The 19,706-nt window shown below is 40.5% G+C and overlaps 1 protein-coding gene across 1 annotated transcript in view; it reads right to left on the reverse strand.

The window, feature by feature from the left end:
• Window positions 1-3,745: 3,745 nt before the first annotated feature.
• spire2 (spire-type actin nucleation factor 2) overlaps window positions 3,746-19,706 on the reverse strand; it is a 74,873-nt gene continuing 58,912 nt past the window's right edge. Inside the window, exons 9-15 of the mRNA XM_067998022.1 lie at window positions 18,667-18,880; window positions 15,055-15,191; window positions 12,783-12,920; window positions 11,595-11,662; window positions 10,761-10,788; window positions 9,074-9,189; window positions 3,746-7,066 (exon numbers count right to left, since the gene is read on the reverse strand). Of these exons, the coding sequence (XP_067854123.1) occupies window positions 6,862-7,066; window positions 9,074-9,189; window positions 10,761-10,788; window positions 11,595-11,662; window positions 12,783-12,920; window positions 15,055-15,191; window positions 18,667-18,880 (906 nt within the window). The 3' untranslated portion in view covers window positions 3,746-6,861. The remainder of the gene's footprint in view (window positions 7,067-9,073; window positions 9,190-10,760; window positions 10,789-11,594; window positions 11,663-12,782; window positions 12,921-15,054; window positions 15,192-18,666; window positions 18,881-19,706) is intronic.

Genomic DNA, 19,706 nt, shown 5'->3' on the forward strand with positions numbered 1-19,706 from the left:
AAGCCTTTCCACCATCTACAAGGCACAAGTCAAGAGTGTGATGGAATACTCTCCACTTGCCTGGATGAGTGCAGCTCCAACAACACTCAAGAAGCTCGATACCATCTAGGACAAAGCAGCCCGCTTGATTGGCACCCCATCCACCACCCTAAACACTCACTCCCTTCACCACCGGTGCACTATGGCTGCAGTGTGTACCATCCACAGGATGCACTGCAGCAACTCGCCAAAGCTTCTTCGACAGCACCTCCCAAACCCGCGACCTCTACCACCTAGAAGGACAAGGGCAGCAGGCACATGGTAACAACACCACCTGCACGTTCCCCTCCAAGTCACACACCAACCCCGACTTGGAAATATATCGCCGTTCCTTCATCGTCACTGGGTCAAAATCCTGGAACTCTTTTCCTAACAGCACTGTGGGAGAACCTTCACCACACGGACTGCAGCTGTTCAAGAAGGCGGCTCACCACCACCTTCTCAAGGGCAATTAGGGATGGGTAATAAATGCTGGCCTTGCCAGCGATGCCCACATCCCATGAACAAATAAAAAAAATCATATTAAAGAAAACATGAAATGAAAGCAGGCCAGAGAAAAGAATTGGGAAGAAAATAGAGGAAGAATATAGTTTGGCTCTTCACAAGAATTACCATAATATCAAATATTTTGATCACAAGAACTATTGGCTGTAAACAGACATTTCCAGTGTTGTAATATTCCTCAACATGTCAGCTCTGCCCATGTCCCAACAATAAACTTTTAGTGTCATTGAAAGCTTAAAGCTCTGTAATGTTAATTAGAACATTCTGCTTTAAGTTATTATTTAGTTCTACATAATGTAAAAATATTCCAGAACTGTATTCTGATTCCTATTTGTACATTTGAACTAAACAATTACATGGTGGCATCACCTGACATTCAAACACTGATGGAGTCTGTCAACGAGTCGATGGATGAATTATGGAATCATAGATATTTACGGCACAGGAGGAGGCCATTCAGCCAATCATGTCTGTGCCAGCCGAAAAGGGGCTATCCAGCTTACTTCCACTTTCCAGCACTTGGTCCGTAGCCTTGTAGGTTACGGCACTTCAAGTGTACATCCAAATATTTTTTAAATGCAATGACGATTTCTGCCTCTACCACCCTTTCAGGCAATGAGTTGCAAACCCCACCACCCTCTGGGTGAAAATATTTTTCCTCAACTCCTCTCTAATCCTTCTACCAATTACTTTAAATCTATGCCCCCTGGTCACTGACCCCTCTGCTAAGGGAAATAGGCCCCTCATAATTGTATACACCTCAATTAAATCTCCCGCAGCCTCCTCTGGTCCAAAGAAAACCCCAGCCTATCCAATCTTTCCTCATAGCTAAAATTCTCCAGTCCTGGCAACATCCTTGTAAATCTCCTCTTTCCCCATCTTAATGCAATCACACCTTTTCTGTAATGTGGTGACCAGAACTGTACACAGCACTCAAGCTGTGGCCTAACTAGTGTTTTATACAGCTCTAGCATAACCTCCCTGCTCTTATATTCTATGCCTCGGCTAATAAAGGAAAGTATCCCGTATGCCTTCTTAACCATCTTATCCACCTGTCCTGCTACTTTCAGCGATCTGTGGATATGCACTCCAAGATCCCTCTGTTCCTTTACGCTTCTCAGTATCCTACCATTTATTGTGTATTCCCTTGCCTAGTTTGTCCTCCCCAAATGCATTACCTCACACTTCTCTGGATTGAATTCCATTTGCCACTTTTCTGCCCACCTGACCAGTCCATTGATATCTTCCTGCAGTCTATAGCTTTCTTCCTCACTATCAACCACACGACCAATTTTTGTATCATCTGCAAACTTCTTAATCATGCCCCCTACATTTAAGTCTAAATCATTGATATATACCACAAAAAGCAATGACCTAGTACTGAGCCCCATGGAACCCCACTGGAACAGCCTTCCAGTCACAAAAACACCCGTCAACCATTACCCTTTGCTTCCTGCCACTGAGCCAATTTTGGATCCAACTTGCTGCTCTCCCTTGCATCCCATGGGCTTTTACTTTTCTGTGGGAAAGTAAGCTGCGAGGAGGACACAAAGAGTCTGCAAAGGGATATGGGCAGCCTTTAGTGTGTCTTTAAAGTGTTTCACCTGCCCATCTCTGTTGCAATATCCGGACTGCAGCTCGTCGTAGATTTCGGCTTTGTGAATTCTATATGACATATCCACAACTACGCAACTGCTCCTCTCTGATCAAACAGTAAAGCAGTGTAAATGGAGTATCTCTATACACACAGTGGGTGTAGGCTGGAGAAAGCCTGAGTATCATTGCTCTCACGCTCAATTGTTGCACAAGCTTGCCAACTATAACCAAAGGATCCCTGTTCTGCAATGCTCCTGTGCACAATACTCTATTTATAGAGCAGAGTCTAAACTGAAGGACAGATTTGCTTGGAGTGGCATGGCATCTCCAATATTGCTGAAATGCAATGAATTCCGGATGTTTTGATCCACCATCTTTAATTTTCATCAATTCTATGTTATTAGCATTGAGCACAAACACTTTGAAATGATTATAAAAAATATGGATTATAGTTCAGGTTAATAATAATAGTTTGTTTCATTATACCCTTAGGCTTAAATGGTCAACAACTTCCACCTTACCTCCTCAGCACCAATTAATAAGAGTTGTGTTTCACTCTTTCCACTCCCAGTTCAGGCTGGCATTGTTCTCTTCTTCTCACACTCCTCAGTTTATGGCACTCCATACAGCCCCCCGCCATGTCCAGTTTATGCAAGCAATCTTCTCTTTCCCTCCCTGCCTCCCTCCAGTTAATCCGAGCAGTCTTTCTCTCTATTCCCAGTTAATGCTGGCACTCTCTTTTCTTCCCCACTTCAAAGCACTGCTCCCAGCTTATGCTCCCTCTAAATTTTAATTCCCCCCTTCCCTCTCCTTTTCATTGCCAATCCTTTTCCCCTCCCCTTCATTCTCATCAAATTCCCCCTTCCCTCCTCCCTTCGTTGCCATCCATTCCTCCCTTTTCATTTCCCCGCAGTATCACCCCCTGCTACTAACTGAAGTGATACTAGCTGCTGCATACTGTAGATGGGGATTCCTATTCTCATAGGAATTCTTGTCTGCAGTGGCCAGGATAAGTTCTAGTAACAAGAGGAGTGGCGTCGAGGGGTCAAGGACCAGGCTATGCTGATTTTTGTCAGCAGTGACTTGTGGACTGGGATCCCAAAATGCTGTAAGTGTGAAACTCTGATAGTTGGGATATGTGGAATACAAGTGAACAGCATTAGGCACTGACATTCAGGCTCCTGCCCTCACTCCATATTTCAAAAGAACCCCTTCTGTTAAGTAATGTTTGAGTACCCATCAATAACCTTCATATCCTGCAATGCACGATCTAATTAAAAAATGGTTTAAATTCCCACATTTTAAAAGTGTTCATAAAAATTTGTATACTTTAACTTCTATTTACATGGGTAAGATGGGTATAGAGGGATATGGGCCAAGTGCAGGCAATTGGGACTAGCTTAGTGGTATAAACTGGGCGACATGGACATGTTGGGCCGAAGGGCCTGTTTCCATGTTGTAACTTCTATGATTCTATGATTCTATAATTTCTGTTGTTCTGTAGAGTCTATATTACTGACACAAACATTTGATCAATGAAGTCTCCAAATATTTGCTTAAAACTTTAAGTCTATAAAATATTATTGACCAACAGAAGTGTCTCTGGACAATTTGCACAGTTTTATTTAAACCTGCAGTAAATAGAACTTGTATTTACAAGAAAAAATACATACATACTAAATAAATTTTACATTCAGTGTTGGACAGCAGGCCCTATATAAAATGTTTATTTCTTTATTTTCATATCACTATTGTTTTTAGCATGCTGTTTGACTGAAATCCAGTCATTGTACACACAACACACATCCCATCAGTCCTGGGAAGATGTATTGATAATTAGTCTTATTCATTGCTTATCATACGATAACTTTTAGTGCTGAAACACAGGTTTCCTTCTTCATAAGTTCCTTTGATGAGATGCAATTTTTCACTGGAGTGCAATGTCTTAACCAGAAGCTAACATCTTTGCCCTACAGCATGTGCCTGTCTCATTTCTGTGATTGCTAGAGTATTGCTTTAAATGGACACCAGGATGGGGAATTGCACACATACGCATGTCTGTTGACTTAGTTAGAAATGGTTTGACCTCTAGATATGCAAGGTCTTCAAGTCTGGCTTAGGAACTTCATTGACACCACAGTGCATGACTGTGAGTCCTGTTCTACGGAGGTGTATCCTTCAGGTGTGATGTAATGTTGAGTTGCCATTGCACTTCCTGGTGGCTGTCCTACAGCATGCATTAGATCCAGCAGAGAGTGGCCACACTAACCTTGTCGATATATTCACTCAAGAAGCCTTCAAGCCCATTAGGTTATGCCATCATGCACTGTCTTATTGGGTCACCCTGGTTAAACATTTTAAACATGCAGAAAGACTAATGAGAAACATTATGCCAGAGTAGGATCAACGACAGAAAAAGCAGTTGCCACAGTCCTATATATTTTTTAAAGGTACATTCTGGAGCTGTACTAAAATGTTCCTGACCAGATTTAATCACTATCAAAGGCACTTTTAGAACCTCTATTCAATAATCTGGCTTCTGATAAGCTCAACTGCCACTATCAGCAACTTTATAAACCGTTAAACATGCAATGTTCCACAATTAATTAAACTTGCTTTTTCACTCCTTGATCATTTAAGTTTCAAATCACTGCAGTCTGTAGCCTTTTCTCTATTTGCTCCCGTATCTGTCACTAAAAAGGTCAAGTCACGAGGAGGGAGAGCTTTAAAATAATTATAGGTTTGCATAACAGCAGCTATGTTTATAATTTTAATGTCCAATTTTCTCTCAAGTTGGAGTTCCCATTGTTCATTAGTTGTTTACTTAGACTATTTGCAGATATTGAATATCCTGGTAGAACATTGCAAACACAATAGCCTCATTATCTATTCCCTTTATGTGATGTTGCCTGAATGCAGTGAGCACAAGAATGGCCAAACATGGGAACAGCTATGGAGAATATAAAGTGAAAAAAAAACAAATTCCAATAGCTTGGACAATGTGTTACACTAGTACTGTGATTTCTGGAGTCAGATGACTTTATAAAAGCACTTGAGAACTTTAGGTTTATGATATTAGTTGAACCTCTCCAGTTTTAATTTTGCAACACTCTCTAAGCTAAATATTTTCTATTTCTAGCATCAGCAATGTTATAATGTCCCTCTCACATTGCTGTGAAGTTCTGGACTATCAATCTCAAAAGATCCAGGAAAGTACTGAGAAGAAATTCAAGGCAGTGTGCCCCCTAGTATTCTACAGATTCCTAAAAAGAAACTGTCCCATTTAAAAATATATTGATCTGTTGCGATACTTTTTCCATTATTACTGCATCATGTGAGCGCTAGTTTAAATAGCTCATAGAATCAGACACCGTTGATATAGGCTTGTCCAAATGTATCTGTAGATTTATGAAGCCATTGCTAATACTAGAAGACAAAGTGTTTTTAAAAGATTCCTTATTGCCCTGCGATAGCTGCTGTCTGTTAAGTGGAGCAAAAGCCCAAAGCAATATGTCTATTCACAATGGGCATTGCACCGGCCAGTCAGATAACTGCAGCCAACGGGAAGTTAAATTTCTTCTGTTGTTCTCTTGGCCTGTTAACTCTGGTAATTGATGTAACAGGACCAATTATAACATCTCACTTTGGATTCTGACAAGCCTTGCCAGATCTCACTCCAGGTATCATGGGAGTAAGATTCAAAGCTATTCCATTTATACTATGTTCACAGAGAAGCAACTCAGCTAGGAATAAGAAATCATCTTAGGCTGCACTAAAACAGAGTGAACGCCGATACTTTTTGTATTGTGATAGGCCTCATACACAACCATGGCACAGTACACATGAACGTTGATCCCCAATGTCTAAGTTGACAGGAAATGATGATTAATACTAGTACATTTATTTGAGAATTACAGTGGGACCTGCTTAAAGTAAAACCTGTGATTGACCCCATAGCATATAATGAGATGCTGTGCTAGTTTTGTGATGTGGAACATCCTGAGAATCTTAAAACTCAGTCTAGGCCATAATGAAGTCTCCATGTAATAGAATTTAAAGATCAGCAGCAGGTGCTTCAGTAGCAAGAAAGCATAGAAGAGCTAATAACAGTGAAGCCTGCAGGAGATTGTAACAAGCAAACACAAGCGAAGAAAGGAAACAGGAAAAATAAATTACTTTAATGAAATCATTGAAAATAAAATGAGTGAAAAAATAAATTTCCAATTTTGTGCATTCTATCCTGACCCAGCCTCTTGCCCCTGTCAAGATGGCTGAGTTTCAAACTCTCAAAATCTGTACATCTCCACCCTCCCCCGTCAGCTTTTAGAGCTGGTTACCAGCAATGGATGAAACTTTTAGATTTCACCCCCCATCTCAAAAATCAAAGCCCAAGCCTCCAAGCTCATGGACTCATTTGGAGGGTCCTCATTTATGCTTTGATTCTGCAGTAACTGTGAGTCATGCATAAGTGTGAAAAACATTTTTACCAAGAAAATGTTAAACCTTATCACATGACCTCCATAAACACCTGGCTCACTTGTTTCCTTAATCCTCACCGCATCTGTCACACCTGCAGGAGATCAGAATTACATGGGCACTTTTTTGAAGCATTGCATATTGTTCTTTTAGGAATTAACATCAGCACGTGCAGTGTGACTGCTGACAGTTTTGGCTAGCATCACGTAGTGATTATAATACAATCAGTTCTTGCTTTTACTTTTTTCAGGATCTTGTTGAGCGAGTGTACGTAGACTGCACTTTCCTTGAAGGGGTATTATTCAGAAGGTCCACGCTTTTTCTACTTGAATTGATGACGTCGGCAACAAATTTTGTGCATTCAGCACAAACATCTTTAAAGCTACAGCCGTGTGTGTAAAGGTGCGGAAATTCCTGTTCTACTGACCGATTACTGATACTCCTCAGAGACCTGCAACACAAAGAAACCAAAATCACGATGTGAAAGACTGAGTACCCAACAGTCGGATAGTCCCTCACTGGCACTCTTACTGGAAGGCATTTTACTGTGACACCGAAAGTCTAAAAATACAAAGGCCAAAGATGTTTATTTGTCAAAATACTGGAGCCATTTACAACTCTTGATAAGCCTAGCTATCAGGATTAAGCTCTACTTTAGTAACAACTCAAACTTTTATCTATTTAATCTTAGTTATAATTTTTTTTGAGTTAAATTTGTGTTTTTTTAAACACTATAGAGGAGTAATAACAATATAGGGGAACAATAATACCTAGCAACCTATTTATTTAGTATTAACTTCAACACTAATGCACCACCATTCAAATAAAAAAAAACTAAATATTGCTGGACTCTGACCAAAGACAACTTCTTTTGTAGCTTCTTGTAAAATTAGATTGTTTCCTTTACTTTTTTTCTATTCACAAATATAGGGGCCAGAACATCTTAGACCACAGGGATTTTTTGATCTTTTCTCAAGCTTGATCAAATAACTGAAGATTTCTTGCACTTCTAAAAGCCAATCATTCTGAATTAATGCATTTTGCCACTGAGGCAGATAAGTATGATGATTTGGATCTCTATGCCCATGTACTATCAAAGAAATATTTAATACATGTACAAAATTCTGTTGCATATATCCTGTCCTGCACTAAGTTCCAATCGCTCATCACCGTAGTCCTCACTGACCTACAGTGACTCCCTGTCCCCATAGCCTCAAGTTTAAAATTATCTTTAAATCCCTCCATGGCTTCGCCCCTACTTATCTTCACATTCTCCTCTAGTCCTATACCGGCCCCCTCGAACTTTCTATTCCACTGGCTCCAGCTCTTGTGCATCCCCTCCTCTTTGCCCTACTAATGGCAGCAGAGCCTTCCCCTGCCTGGGTCGTACATTCTGGAATTCCTTCCCTAAAGCTTGCTGCCTCTTTACCAGGTTCTCCTCCTTTAAAAAACCTCCAAGCTTTTGGTCACTCCTCTTCATATGTTCTTTCCTGGCTCAGTGTATATTTTCCACATGCCTTCTGAGAAGCACCCTAGAACATTTTTTATGTTAAAGGCACTATATTCATGGAAGTTGTTGTTAATTGATTAATTTTAATGGTTAGTAGCCTTTCTCCATATTGCGCACACTTTTGTTGGAAAACTCCCAGTTCTAACACAATCTCTGTGATAAGGAAACTTCATTAGCAAGCACCTCATTACAACACCTAAGATGCTCCACTTCCAAGGAGCAAGTTTTGAATGAGTTTGGGCTGCACTCTATCTTTTGCTGTTGGTGTCACATGGGAAATTCTCACTTTTGTTTTACAAAATAACTTTATGAAGTGTGATCTTTTTGCACTTTTTCCAATGGCAGATTGTTCCAACCAGAGGCCCACTGACAAAACTGCTGAAACAATATATTACCTGCAGCTGATAGAAAAAAAAAGTATAATTACAGCACTTTTAAAATAGAATCAAAAATAATTATAATTCTGTACACAGCAGTTACCTTATCATCCTGCATTTTCTGAAAATTATGCACAGATTCATTTTAGAACAGTTATTTTCTATTAATTAACTGTGGCTTAGCACTCGATATAAGTTGCAGCAACTGCATCACAACCACAGATCCTGCAGGGCAGACATCATCCACATGAATGGCATAAAACGTATTGACCGTAGTTGTCTGATACGACATGTATGGTGAGTAAAATCATCTGGACAAACTGCTTGCTCAGCCTATAGCCCATGGTGAGCAACCTCTGCATCCTATCTGACCTTGAGCTGAGCTTCAAATCCCATATCTTATCCATCACTAAGATCGCCTACTTCCAGCTACACAACATCATCTGCCTTACTGCTAAATAAATGAAAGCTCTTGCTGCCGCAGTTATATACTTCTCGATAGCTCACTAAAATTAAGTTTAATATAAGGAAAGCTTCAACATCCATTGTGGCAGATGGTCCAGATACTTACTGTGATTGGAACCTTCCTTTTGTCTGAGCTGTTTTTGTCTGACTGGTTCCCTGGGTATTCTCAAAACCCACAGTGTAGACTGGGATGTGGGCCAGTTTCTTGGAGGGAATCTTCATCTGTTGAAAATGTAAGTAGTTATTTTTCATAGTTCTATTTTAGGCATAGCCTGTTTCTGTTAACCTCTATGGACTCGCATTTGTGGTGGTGGTGGTGGTGGAAAGGGAAGAAAGGTGTTCAGTTGAGATTTTGGTTCTTCATACAAGAGTGATTTTATATGAAAACCAAACAGAATATACAATTAAATCCGGTCTTATGTAACAGGTTAGGAAGGACAGCAAAGTTGCCCAAATCAGTTCTGCCTACAACAGCAACTGCACCAGTACTTATTGTGTAAGGAGTATATGTCGGGACATGATGGCACTTTGCAGATATTAGAACAATACCAGGCGTTTGCTTACATATACTGTATGAGGACTGATTCTAATATAATGAAACAGTGCTACTTCATTTCTTCTGATTATAAGGATGTGCCCATTAAAGGGCACCACACTTACAAAATGGTCAGATTCCTGCTCCAGTGTCCCTAGTGTGACTGTACTACATTCTTCATGCATTTATATTTTTAATTAATTTATAAATACTAATTCTTTTTCAGAAGCACACTAATTATAAAAAAGGCTTTCTCTTATTCCAGAATTATATTTCAGTTCAAACAAGCCTCAACCAAAAAATGAGTAAGACAGCCTAATAAATTTTATTCTCTGCTTTTATTGAATCTGCCCAATTAAACCAATAACTCTTCCTTTGTAGTATTCACATTTGCAAACATTTTCTAAAATATTGCCAAAATATCAAACCTGTACTTTCTAATGGTAAATAATGATCGTAAATCAGTCCACCGTTCCCAACCAAATCAAATGCACCATTTATGAGTGCCAATGTGTTGAAGGATGTCAGGAGCACCTGAGCACCCTCTGCTACTGCCCACTGCCTAAAGAAGGATGCCCTTTAGTAGGAGAGGGGAATTATTCTGGATTGATACAAATGCAAGTACAAATACAAATTAAAAATCATTGCCTAAGCACCAGACAATTAGACAGTCAGCATCAAGGATCTTGTTTACTGCTACCAACAGTAGCTTTAAAAACAGTTGGAACTAACAACATCTTAGATGTTTAAATCAATTCATGCCCTTGTCCACGTTACTTTGAAATTGATTGTTGTTGATTCTTTTTGAAGGCTTGGGGCTGCCCAGTGCCTAGACCTCAGCACTCTCACTACACGACACAAACATGAACATTATCATTTACTGCCTGATCATGTCTATTATTCAGGAAAATGGCAATCGCTATACTTTCTGCATGATCAATCATTTACTGTTCTGGGATCTGCACGGATAACTGAGTGGTTATCCTCACCCTATGTCACTTGGGTCAGGAGGCATCCTCCTTCTGTTTTGGGGTATACTGTTTATTCTCTTTTGCCATTAGCTTTATATAGTTGTTGCAGTCTCTAAAACCAATCTCCAAAGTGCCACAAATTGTTGAACCAGAAGGAATTCATTGGCTAATGTGTGGATCAAGAATTCGTGGATCAAGAATTCGTGGATCAAGAATTCGTGGATCAGATCTCTGTGGTAAAGTGTTAATGGAATTTTTTATTAAGTAACTTTTGCAACAACTCTTACCTTCAAACTGCAAGAACCACAGACTGATCTAAAGAGAAAGAAAACAGACGTGTTTTTAAAATCATAGGAAAGTTTGTTACAGTGCTAGAAAGTAAATTATCTAAGCTAACAACATTTGTAAAATGTTTGCACAGATCTTTGGGCTATTTTTCATGTTTTTCTTTTAATAATCTTGTCAAGTTTGCTATGGGGCTGAGGCTGACATACTCAGCTCAAAAGGGCCAAGTGTTGAAATTGAAAGATGAAATTTTTACATTGGCAATTATTTGACAAACATTTGGTAAGTTCTAGCATTAGCTTCTTTTGACTGTATTTAAAATTAATTTAATCCACAAATTTACATTAACGTAATATTTTCATCTATTAGGTAAACTGTAATCAAATCACATAGGAACAATTAGCATTTATAAAACACCTTTAACATAGAGAAACATCCTACGGTGCTAAAGATGGTTAAAACCAGTAAAACTTGAAAACAAAACATGAATTTGTTATGGTCTGGAATGTTTCTCTGGGATGTTTTGCTGTAATCAATAAAATCAAAAATCTTTCTGGGGTGAGATTGTGTCCTTATTTTGTGTAACCCACAAAGGTTTCTGATAAAATGTACTGCTCAGCAGGTTTCCTTATATGAAGGAGGGGAATTTGAGTCTGTCTGTTCCCTTAGAGCTTTACTTTACTCTCTTCTTTCCAGGGTAGCCTTTGTCCTGAATGAACTGGTGAATTAATTGGAACACTGACAGTACATTCAAACATTTCAATGGAAATGTTAACCAGTACATTTGCAGAGAAAAAAAAGTTAAAGAGAAAAACTGTTTTTGTTAGTCAAGTTACCTTTTACAAAATAGACATGTTGAAGGCCATGAGAACAAGGGGAACTTCACTTTACAGCAGCAGCACACCTGCAGGTCAAAGGTCAAAGGTGAGATGTCAGAACTCCTAAAACCAAAAGGATTTGACATAACATTCGATTTTACAAAAGTATCTATGAAATGTAATACATCAAATAGGACTTTGTTTCAGCATTGTTCACCATTTTCATTTGTGACCCTAAAGCAAAGGGCAGATAAACTAGGACTGCAGGGGAGGGGGCATGGGGAAGGGGAAGAAAAAGGAAAGCAAAGTATTTTGGTGTAAAGTATTTATTACTGAATTTTTTCATAATCGCAACTACAAATAAAACCATACTAAGTGACCACTCAGAATTTTTTTTAAGAGCTGGGGGCATATTTTCCTATGTATGTAAAGATAAATTCTATTCTATTACAATACTAAATCATTATAAATTTATACAGAGTGCAAAATATACCCCCAGATCCCAGATGTGCATAGGTGATTTCCTGTCTGGATCCAGTGATGACGTGTCCATCTGGTAAACAATGGCGTTTTGTACCTTGTTTGTTTGGACGTGCCAATTGGAGCCATGACTTGAAAGTTAATCAAGCTGAGAACACAGAAATCTGGGAGGCACAATGAGAATTAAAGCTTCAAATTCACATCCAAATGAATATAATCCTCACTGTTTCTAATGGATATACTTTCTGATGTGGCCAAGCAGGAGTATTAGTCCTCTCAAATTATCAGTTTGCTGGTGATTGCAGAGCAGTTGTTTAGCACAAGATTACTGTTCACATTCGGGAGACTGCAAATAACAGAGGCTCTGAAGTCAGTTTAAGATTCCCTCTTTTCATTTTCAGTAACATTTGCAGTTTCAATCTCAGCAATGGATAATGCTTCATTGTACATGTTAGCTGAGTTTCTAATCAGTACTTACAGCCTCAGGAAATGCTGTCATGCTGCCTGTCTCACTGTGATTGAGACGTGTATCACTGGTTAGCTAAGACAAGACACAAAACTGATGTGCGAAGCTACAGTGCAGGCCACCTGCCCCTGCTCCTAACCATTGGAGACGACGTGGTGATTGAATGGTTTGGCAGAAAGGGGAGAGAGAAAAAGAGCCAGTGGGGATTGAACAATAAACAACATCATAATAGAACTGTAAAAAGTGCACAAAACACATACCTTTCCCTTTTTCAGGTTGTTGTAGAGATCTTTGCTTTGCAGAAACTTTTCCATTTCAGCTTTCACTAAGACTTTCCGAACATTGATAACTTCCTCCACAGTCAGTGCTAGGCTCTCCACTGGGTGACTGAATTCCTCCTGCAAAGAAAAATATTCCACACTCAGTCTCCCCGCATTAACCTGTCTAGAATTTATAAATAGAGGATACACATGGTTTACAGAAATGGAAACCACCGTTTACTTTTTAAATGACTCACTGAACCCCGTGCTGTTTCTGGTTCACTCATTTTATGGATTTATTTAAGTTACTTCTAAAATGAGACAAAATAATGGCTTATGTGACAGGACCTGAAATCACATAAGATAACTTAGTGCTCTCAGTACACACTTGCCTTACTCAGGAGGTACTGATGTAACATATGGCAAGTTCAATGGGGAGTGCACTGGTAAAGCTTAAAAATAAGGAACAGAAATCTTCAAACAAGTAGACATTGTAGAAAAAGTTAAATAACTATACAGCAGAAAATGGTGGTAAAAGGCTGAGGTGCACAGAGGTGCGTTGCATGATAAATGATTATGGGAATCAAAAAATGTCATTTTCAGAAATATTCCACCGCAAATAAACCACTAATATTCAGTCTACTCCTGGCGTATAACAGGACACTGAATGTCCTAAGTTCTGCCCGAAACAAATTGCAACCTTTATGAAAATCTGCTGTCTGTCTCCTTTTCGCACAAAGTCTTGTTTCTCTGTGACCCATGTGCTCGCTATCCACTTATCTGCCTATGCATCAACTTCAAATTCCTTGTGTTCATTTACAAACCTCTCCATGGCCACATCCCTCCTTACCTCTGCAACCTCATTCACCCTAATGCTTCTGTTCACATGGTTCTGGCCTCCTTTGCGTAAACTGTTCTCTTCACTAATTTTGGCTGCAGCGTGTCCAGTTTCATTGGCTCCACACTCTGGCTAAACCCTTTCCACCTTGCTAGCTCTTTCCCCATCTCCAAAAACCACTTCACAATCTACTCTTTAATCTTTGCTTTTGGTTACCACCCCTAATCCTTCTTCATTTATTTCAATATTTTTTCCACCTAGGTGTAGCAATTTGATAAATTCTTAAAGGCACCATTTTAAGTGCAAGTTGCTGTCATAGTATTTCTTGTGAATGTTCAGACTGTAGCTGTAGTAGCCTTAGGCTCAGATTTACAGCAGGCTCCCTTGTCTGGATTTCACAAGTCTCGTTGTGCCCGGAAGTCTGGTCCTTCACAGAAAAGTGCCCACCAGCAGTAGAATGGCTTGAGTAGGCACAGCTGAAGCTGTCGTCTCTTATGGTGAAACAACTGCTAACCCACCCCCACTCAATGACAGAAGATGTGAGCAGGACCAATCAACCACTAAAGCACTTGAAAATGCAGGGCCATTTCACGACCCAACATAAAAAAGTACAGGGGCACGTTGATCCTACGACAACCAACAGCCAGCTGACTTACTCCTAGAAATGTCTGGAGGAAGCATTAGGATAGGCTCTAGAAGACACACATGATATGCTGTCATCAAGAGAAAGCACTGAGGTAATACACACTCGGCACATACACTGATCACTTATAGGGCAATAAGTTAATTTCACTTTATTTCATGTTTGTCCAGAGTTTACTTCTAATGGTTGGGAGTAAGGTACCAATAGATCAAAAGATCCATAATAGTTGAGATAATGCTGAGGTTAATGTTGGTGAAGGTGTATTAAGCCACTGCACAATAGACATGATTTTTAGTTAAATGAATTGATCTGGCAATGTCTTCTTTATGACAGCATGGTGTACTACTCTTGCAGGCTGCAAAGGTTTTTCAGCAACATCCTCTGAGTCATTGTTACTGTCCTGTTCTGGCCTTGCCTTTGGATGGACCTTCTCCTCGACCTCCTCTCTGGTTAGGCCTCTTCAAATGCCAACTTTATGGAGCACACAGAAGTCAGTGATCTTGAAGAACCTAGCAGATCTGTATTGCAAGATGCCCCCTGATCTGTTCAAGCATCAGTAAAATGGTTTTAAGATGCCAATAGTTGATTTCAATGGAAATGAAAATAAGGAGGTGTCTAACGGGCGGTTGATTCAATATTGCCCTGTTTACACTATCGCCAAAAGTTAAAATTAGCCCCAATATCTCCAAAAATCAAATACCACCATTAATAATCAACCAGTACATACAATAAATCTTAAATGTACCAACTGTTTTTGCAAAGCTTATCTAGAAGTGAGAACAGATACTCACCAACCACTGGCGTTTGGAAGAGTTTGAAATGGTCTCTGGAATACCCTTTACAGAATGGAAATTGTCTCCCCGTACTGAATAAGAACGAGTGCTTCGAACTTCCTGGGAATCCACAGGCCACATCTCCTTACTTTGTCCTGTTGAAAGCATAACCAAATATTTTTATAGGAATTTGGTGGAGTAGAAACAAACTCCCTCCCTTCTTTTTTTCATAATTTTTCTCCTCTCCACTTCACTTCCCTTCTCCCTTGAAGCTGTTGGCATCTTTGTGGAATATGGTTCTTTGGGTGTCCTCTGGTACCTCTTCCATGTGGCCATTCTTCATGTGTAAAATGGGAGTCAGCAGGCAATTCAACCATAAAGGACAATCAAGTACAATCTTGTCCTCATTCAATGCCCACAATACCAGCAGAGTTTGCATGGGTAGCAACTAACGGTGGGAATCCTGGCCAATTTTCTACTCCCTAACCCAGGGGTCTGAGGTTTGAATTAGGGAGGAGAACGCAGAGAACATTCTTGAGCTGTACGGCTTCAGCTACTCACCTCTTTAACCAACCGAGCAATCAGAGGAAAAAGAGAACCTACTGAATATGTGCCTCTCAGGATTTTATGACCTATTCAGTTGTCACATAATAGAGTACAAATGTATATAACCCACACAAAAACTATGTCCTGGCCTTTGAGCTCAATTTTGTGGCCAAATGTTTTAAAAAAAAGATTCACTCATCATTTACAAGCAGTTGTTCCATTCTTCAGATTGAGAGATCCAGCTCCTTAACTCCTATTTCCTACATTACAACAGTGACCACACTTCAAAAGTACTTCATTGGCCATAAAACGCTTTGGGACCTTCTGAAGTCATGAAAGGTGCTATATAAATGCAAGTCTTTCTTTATATGAATTTACTGATTAATTAGAAGAAAATTTGAAAAGGACAACCTCTGCAAATAAAAAACACACATAACCACCCAAAGTCCTCACTGCATCAAAAAACAGTTTCTTGCAGTCATACTCTAGCTTATTTTCATGAGCTTACAATAAATTTTAAAAAGTTCAAAGACAGACGGCTCGATTTTAAAAGTAAAAAACGGGTGGGTTGGGGGCGGTGGTGGGGGGGATTGAAAATTGCCACCATTTCAGACCTGCCCCCAACCCGCCTCCAACCCGCCCATTTCTGGTTTTCACGGGGGCAGAATGAGGGGCGGGCAACCAACCCACTCCCAAGGGGAAAGGTTGGGCCTTAAAACCTTTCACTAATGGGTTGGGTCTTAAAACCCGTACTAATGGGTTTCCCGACCTCAAATTGACCCCACCACCTTTCACTAATTCACACATTTTTCACTAATTCCTGATTTCAACCCTGGGGAGCCAGGATTTTTTTTTATTTGTTCATGGGATGTGGCGTCGCTGGCAAGGCCAGCATTTATTGCCCATCCATAATTGCCCTTGAGAAGGTGGTGGTGAGCCGCCTTCTTGAACCGCTGCAGTCCGTGTGGTGAAGGTTCTCCCACAGTGCTGTTAGGAAGAGAGTTCCAGGATTTTGACCCAGCGACGATGAAGGTACGGCGATATATTTCCAAGTCGGGATGGTGTGTGACTTGGAGGGGAACGTGCAGGTGGTGTTGTTCCCATGTACCTGCTGCTCTTGTCCTTCTAGGTGGTAGAGGTCGCGGGTTTGGGAGGTGCTGTCGGGCCTTCTGTTTTACGCCTCGTGAAAGGAGGCGAGAAGGCCCGAGGCTAACAGGTAGATACCTAGAAAGGCACAGCTTGTGGGCCCAGAGGAGCAGGAGTGCTTTCCCCAGGCCCAACAAGCCTACCTGCAACAACCACCAACCCCCCCCCCCGCCGCCCCTGTTCACAGACCCCTGACCCCCGATCGCGGACCCCTGACCTCCGATCTGGCACCGGATAAGATGTTCGCCACTTCGGCCAGCGAGACCCAAGAAGAGAAGGCCTCGGGCTCACGCCAGAGATTCTGGGGTTGAGGGGGAAATCCTGAGAGAACAGACTCCTGTTGCCATGGTTACCGATACCGTGCCCACCTTATAACTACTGTACAGCTTAATTACTGATTTATAAAAGCTGTTTTTATTCTACCTTGAATTTGTAGTTTCTATCCAGATTACTATTAATTTTTTATTAATTCTCCAGACCCAGACCCTCCTCCCCCGATCCTCCCCCTCAACGATTGCGGACCCCTGCGATGACCCCCGATCCTGCCCCGCCCCCCCCCCCCCCCCCTGTCGTGACTGGCCCCCGGTCCCATCCTTCATGACTCGCGTACTAATGGGTTTCCCGACCTCAAATTGACCCCCCCCACCCGCTTCCCGGCTCTGTTTTAAAATTGAGCCCAGAATGCCCTTACAGAAGAAAGAAAATCCACCCCACAGGACCAGTTCAAGTCTCAGTCACTTCATTTTTCATTTCCCTCTAACAGCACTGCCCACAAATATGAAGCACTTTACAGATTCTACTGTTACCCTTTCAGGGCTATGCAAGGGTTGAAATCAAAACTAGAATGTTGAAGTCAAAGTATTGTTCAGTGGCGTGTGACCTTTTAGTTAGGAGCTGAGGCATTGGAGAATGTGCAATAAAGATTCACAAGGATGATACCAGAACTGAGAGGATATTTATCAGGAAAGGCTAAGCAGGCTGGGGCTTTATTCTCTAGAAAAGAGAAGGCTGAGGGGTGACCTGATAGCGGTCTTTAAGATAATGAAAGGGTTTGATAGGGTAAGCGTAGAGAAAATGTTACCACTTGTGGGGGAGTCCAAAACTAGAGGTTATTAATATAACATAGTCACTAATTAGTCCAATAGGGAATTCAGGAGATACTTTTTTATCCAAAGAGTGGTAAGAATGTGGAACGCACTACCACAAGGAATAGTTGAGGCAAATAGCGTAGATGCATTTAAGGGGAAGCTAGACAAACACATGAGAGAGAAAGGAATAGAAGGGTATCCTGATAGGGTTAGATGAAGTAAGGAGGGAGGAGGCTTGAATGGAGCAAAAACGCTGGCATTGACCAGTTGGGCCGAATGGCCTGTTTCTGTGCTGTAGACTTGATGTAATTTGATGTATAAACTGTTCTATAGTTCTTTTTTAAAACAGCCATTATGCAGAATACAGGTTCTACAGGTATTACAATTATATCAATGTAAAAGCTTCAAAAGAAATGCAGCACTTTACTTGCTCACAGATAAAGTCTGTTTATTTTTTTTACAACCCAGTCCCACACTGGTTCTATTCAACTGACAATAAGTGATGAGGTGCTAAAATTTATTCAATCCCGTCACTCAACTATTTGAGCATTTAGCACTCAACCAGAAAGTCATAAATTTGAGACCTCGGGCTGGTTGTCGAGAGCTCCTGAGTCTTGGTTAGAAGAATTTCATACTTTATCAGCCAGGGCACTACATTGAATGTTAAATAGTAACAACGGGAGCGGGGAAGGAACAAACTGTACTGCTTTTTTTATCAACCAATCATAGAGTAGCAGTCATAGAGAAGCCTGTGGCCCAGATTAATATGTTCTCTCAGCTGAAGGGAAAGTTGCATCATGAGTGAGCAGACTCTTGAGGGAAAAAGGAAGGCGAAATCACATTAACTCACCTTTGTACAGAGAGACAGCTCCAGTTACAGTCTCGGTCTCTGAATACAGTCTTGCGTCAGAACCCTTTGATGAGAGATAAGCAGATTCGGATTGTGACAGGGCTAACTCAGTCTGTAACCGGATGAGATCGTGTTCTGAGAATGAGCGATCGCGTTTTAGAGGAACTGGGGAGCTGGTTACCCTTCGCATCTCTCCATTTGGTGACTCTTCCTCCTTTTAAAGAAATAACACAGCACAACTAACACCTCTGAGTTTGTGCATCATTCAAGTCTGTTCAGGGCCTGCTTCTGATTCTGAACAACCTGGAGATCATTAACCCCATTTGACAAAAAGTTATAATGAAAATGATTGGTCTGGTATGAGCAAAAGTAACACAAATGTTATTATCCTTGTGTCCCAAATCCTGGTGGATTTATTTGCTCTCTTGTATATTTATTCTCACTAAAATAGTCAGTGACTCTTCAGCTTGCTCACAATCATGGGTAGGATGAAGCTGTCATTTGAAGGTTATAGACATGGTATGCACAATATTTTATGTCAGTAGGAACTATTATTTAATACATAGCACTTTCGTAAATGGTCGTGATACTAAATGGAATAGGGTTCCATAAATGACCAGTGACCTGTTTTAATTCTAAATTAATAAAGCAATTTAGTACAATTTAACCTTGTCCCTGTGAAGCAGGCCCAAATACTTGACGGTCAATTCCTATTAAAAAAATGAAAACTCCCACCATTTTTAGGAGTAAAGTGCCAATGTCTAATATATGATGATTTCTCAATAATATGGTGCAAAAAAAGGTAATAGTAACTGGTGATATTGCTAGAGTACCATACACCTCAAAGTTTTACATCACAATCTTTCACCTATATCCGTGCCGAGCATATCCATCACAAATCGGCAAGTCAAAAATGAACAAAATATGGTAATAGATTAAAGGGACGGGCATTTAATAGTGTAGCCGTACTTCAACTTTCACATTATTGCAACACAAAAGTAACAGTACAACTCTGGAGTCAGGTCCTATTGCAGCCCTCA

The sequence above is a fragment of the Heptranchias perlo genome, chromosome 16, assembly GCF_035084215.1.
Source record: "Heptranchias perlo isolate sHepPer1 chromosome 16, sHepPer1.hap1, whole genome shotgun sequence".
NCBI classification, from domain to species: Eukaryota; Metazoa; Chordata; class Chondrichthyes; order Hexanchiformes; family Hexanchidae; genus Heptranchias; species Heptranchias perlo.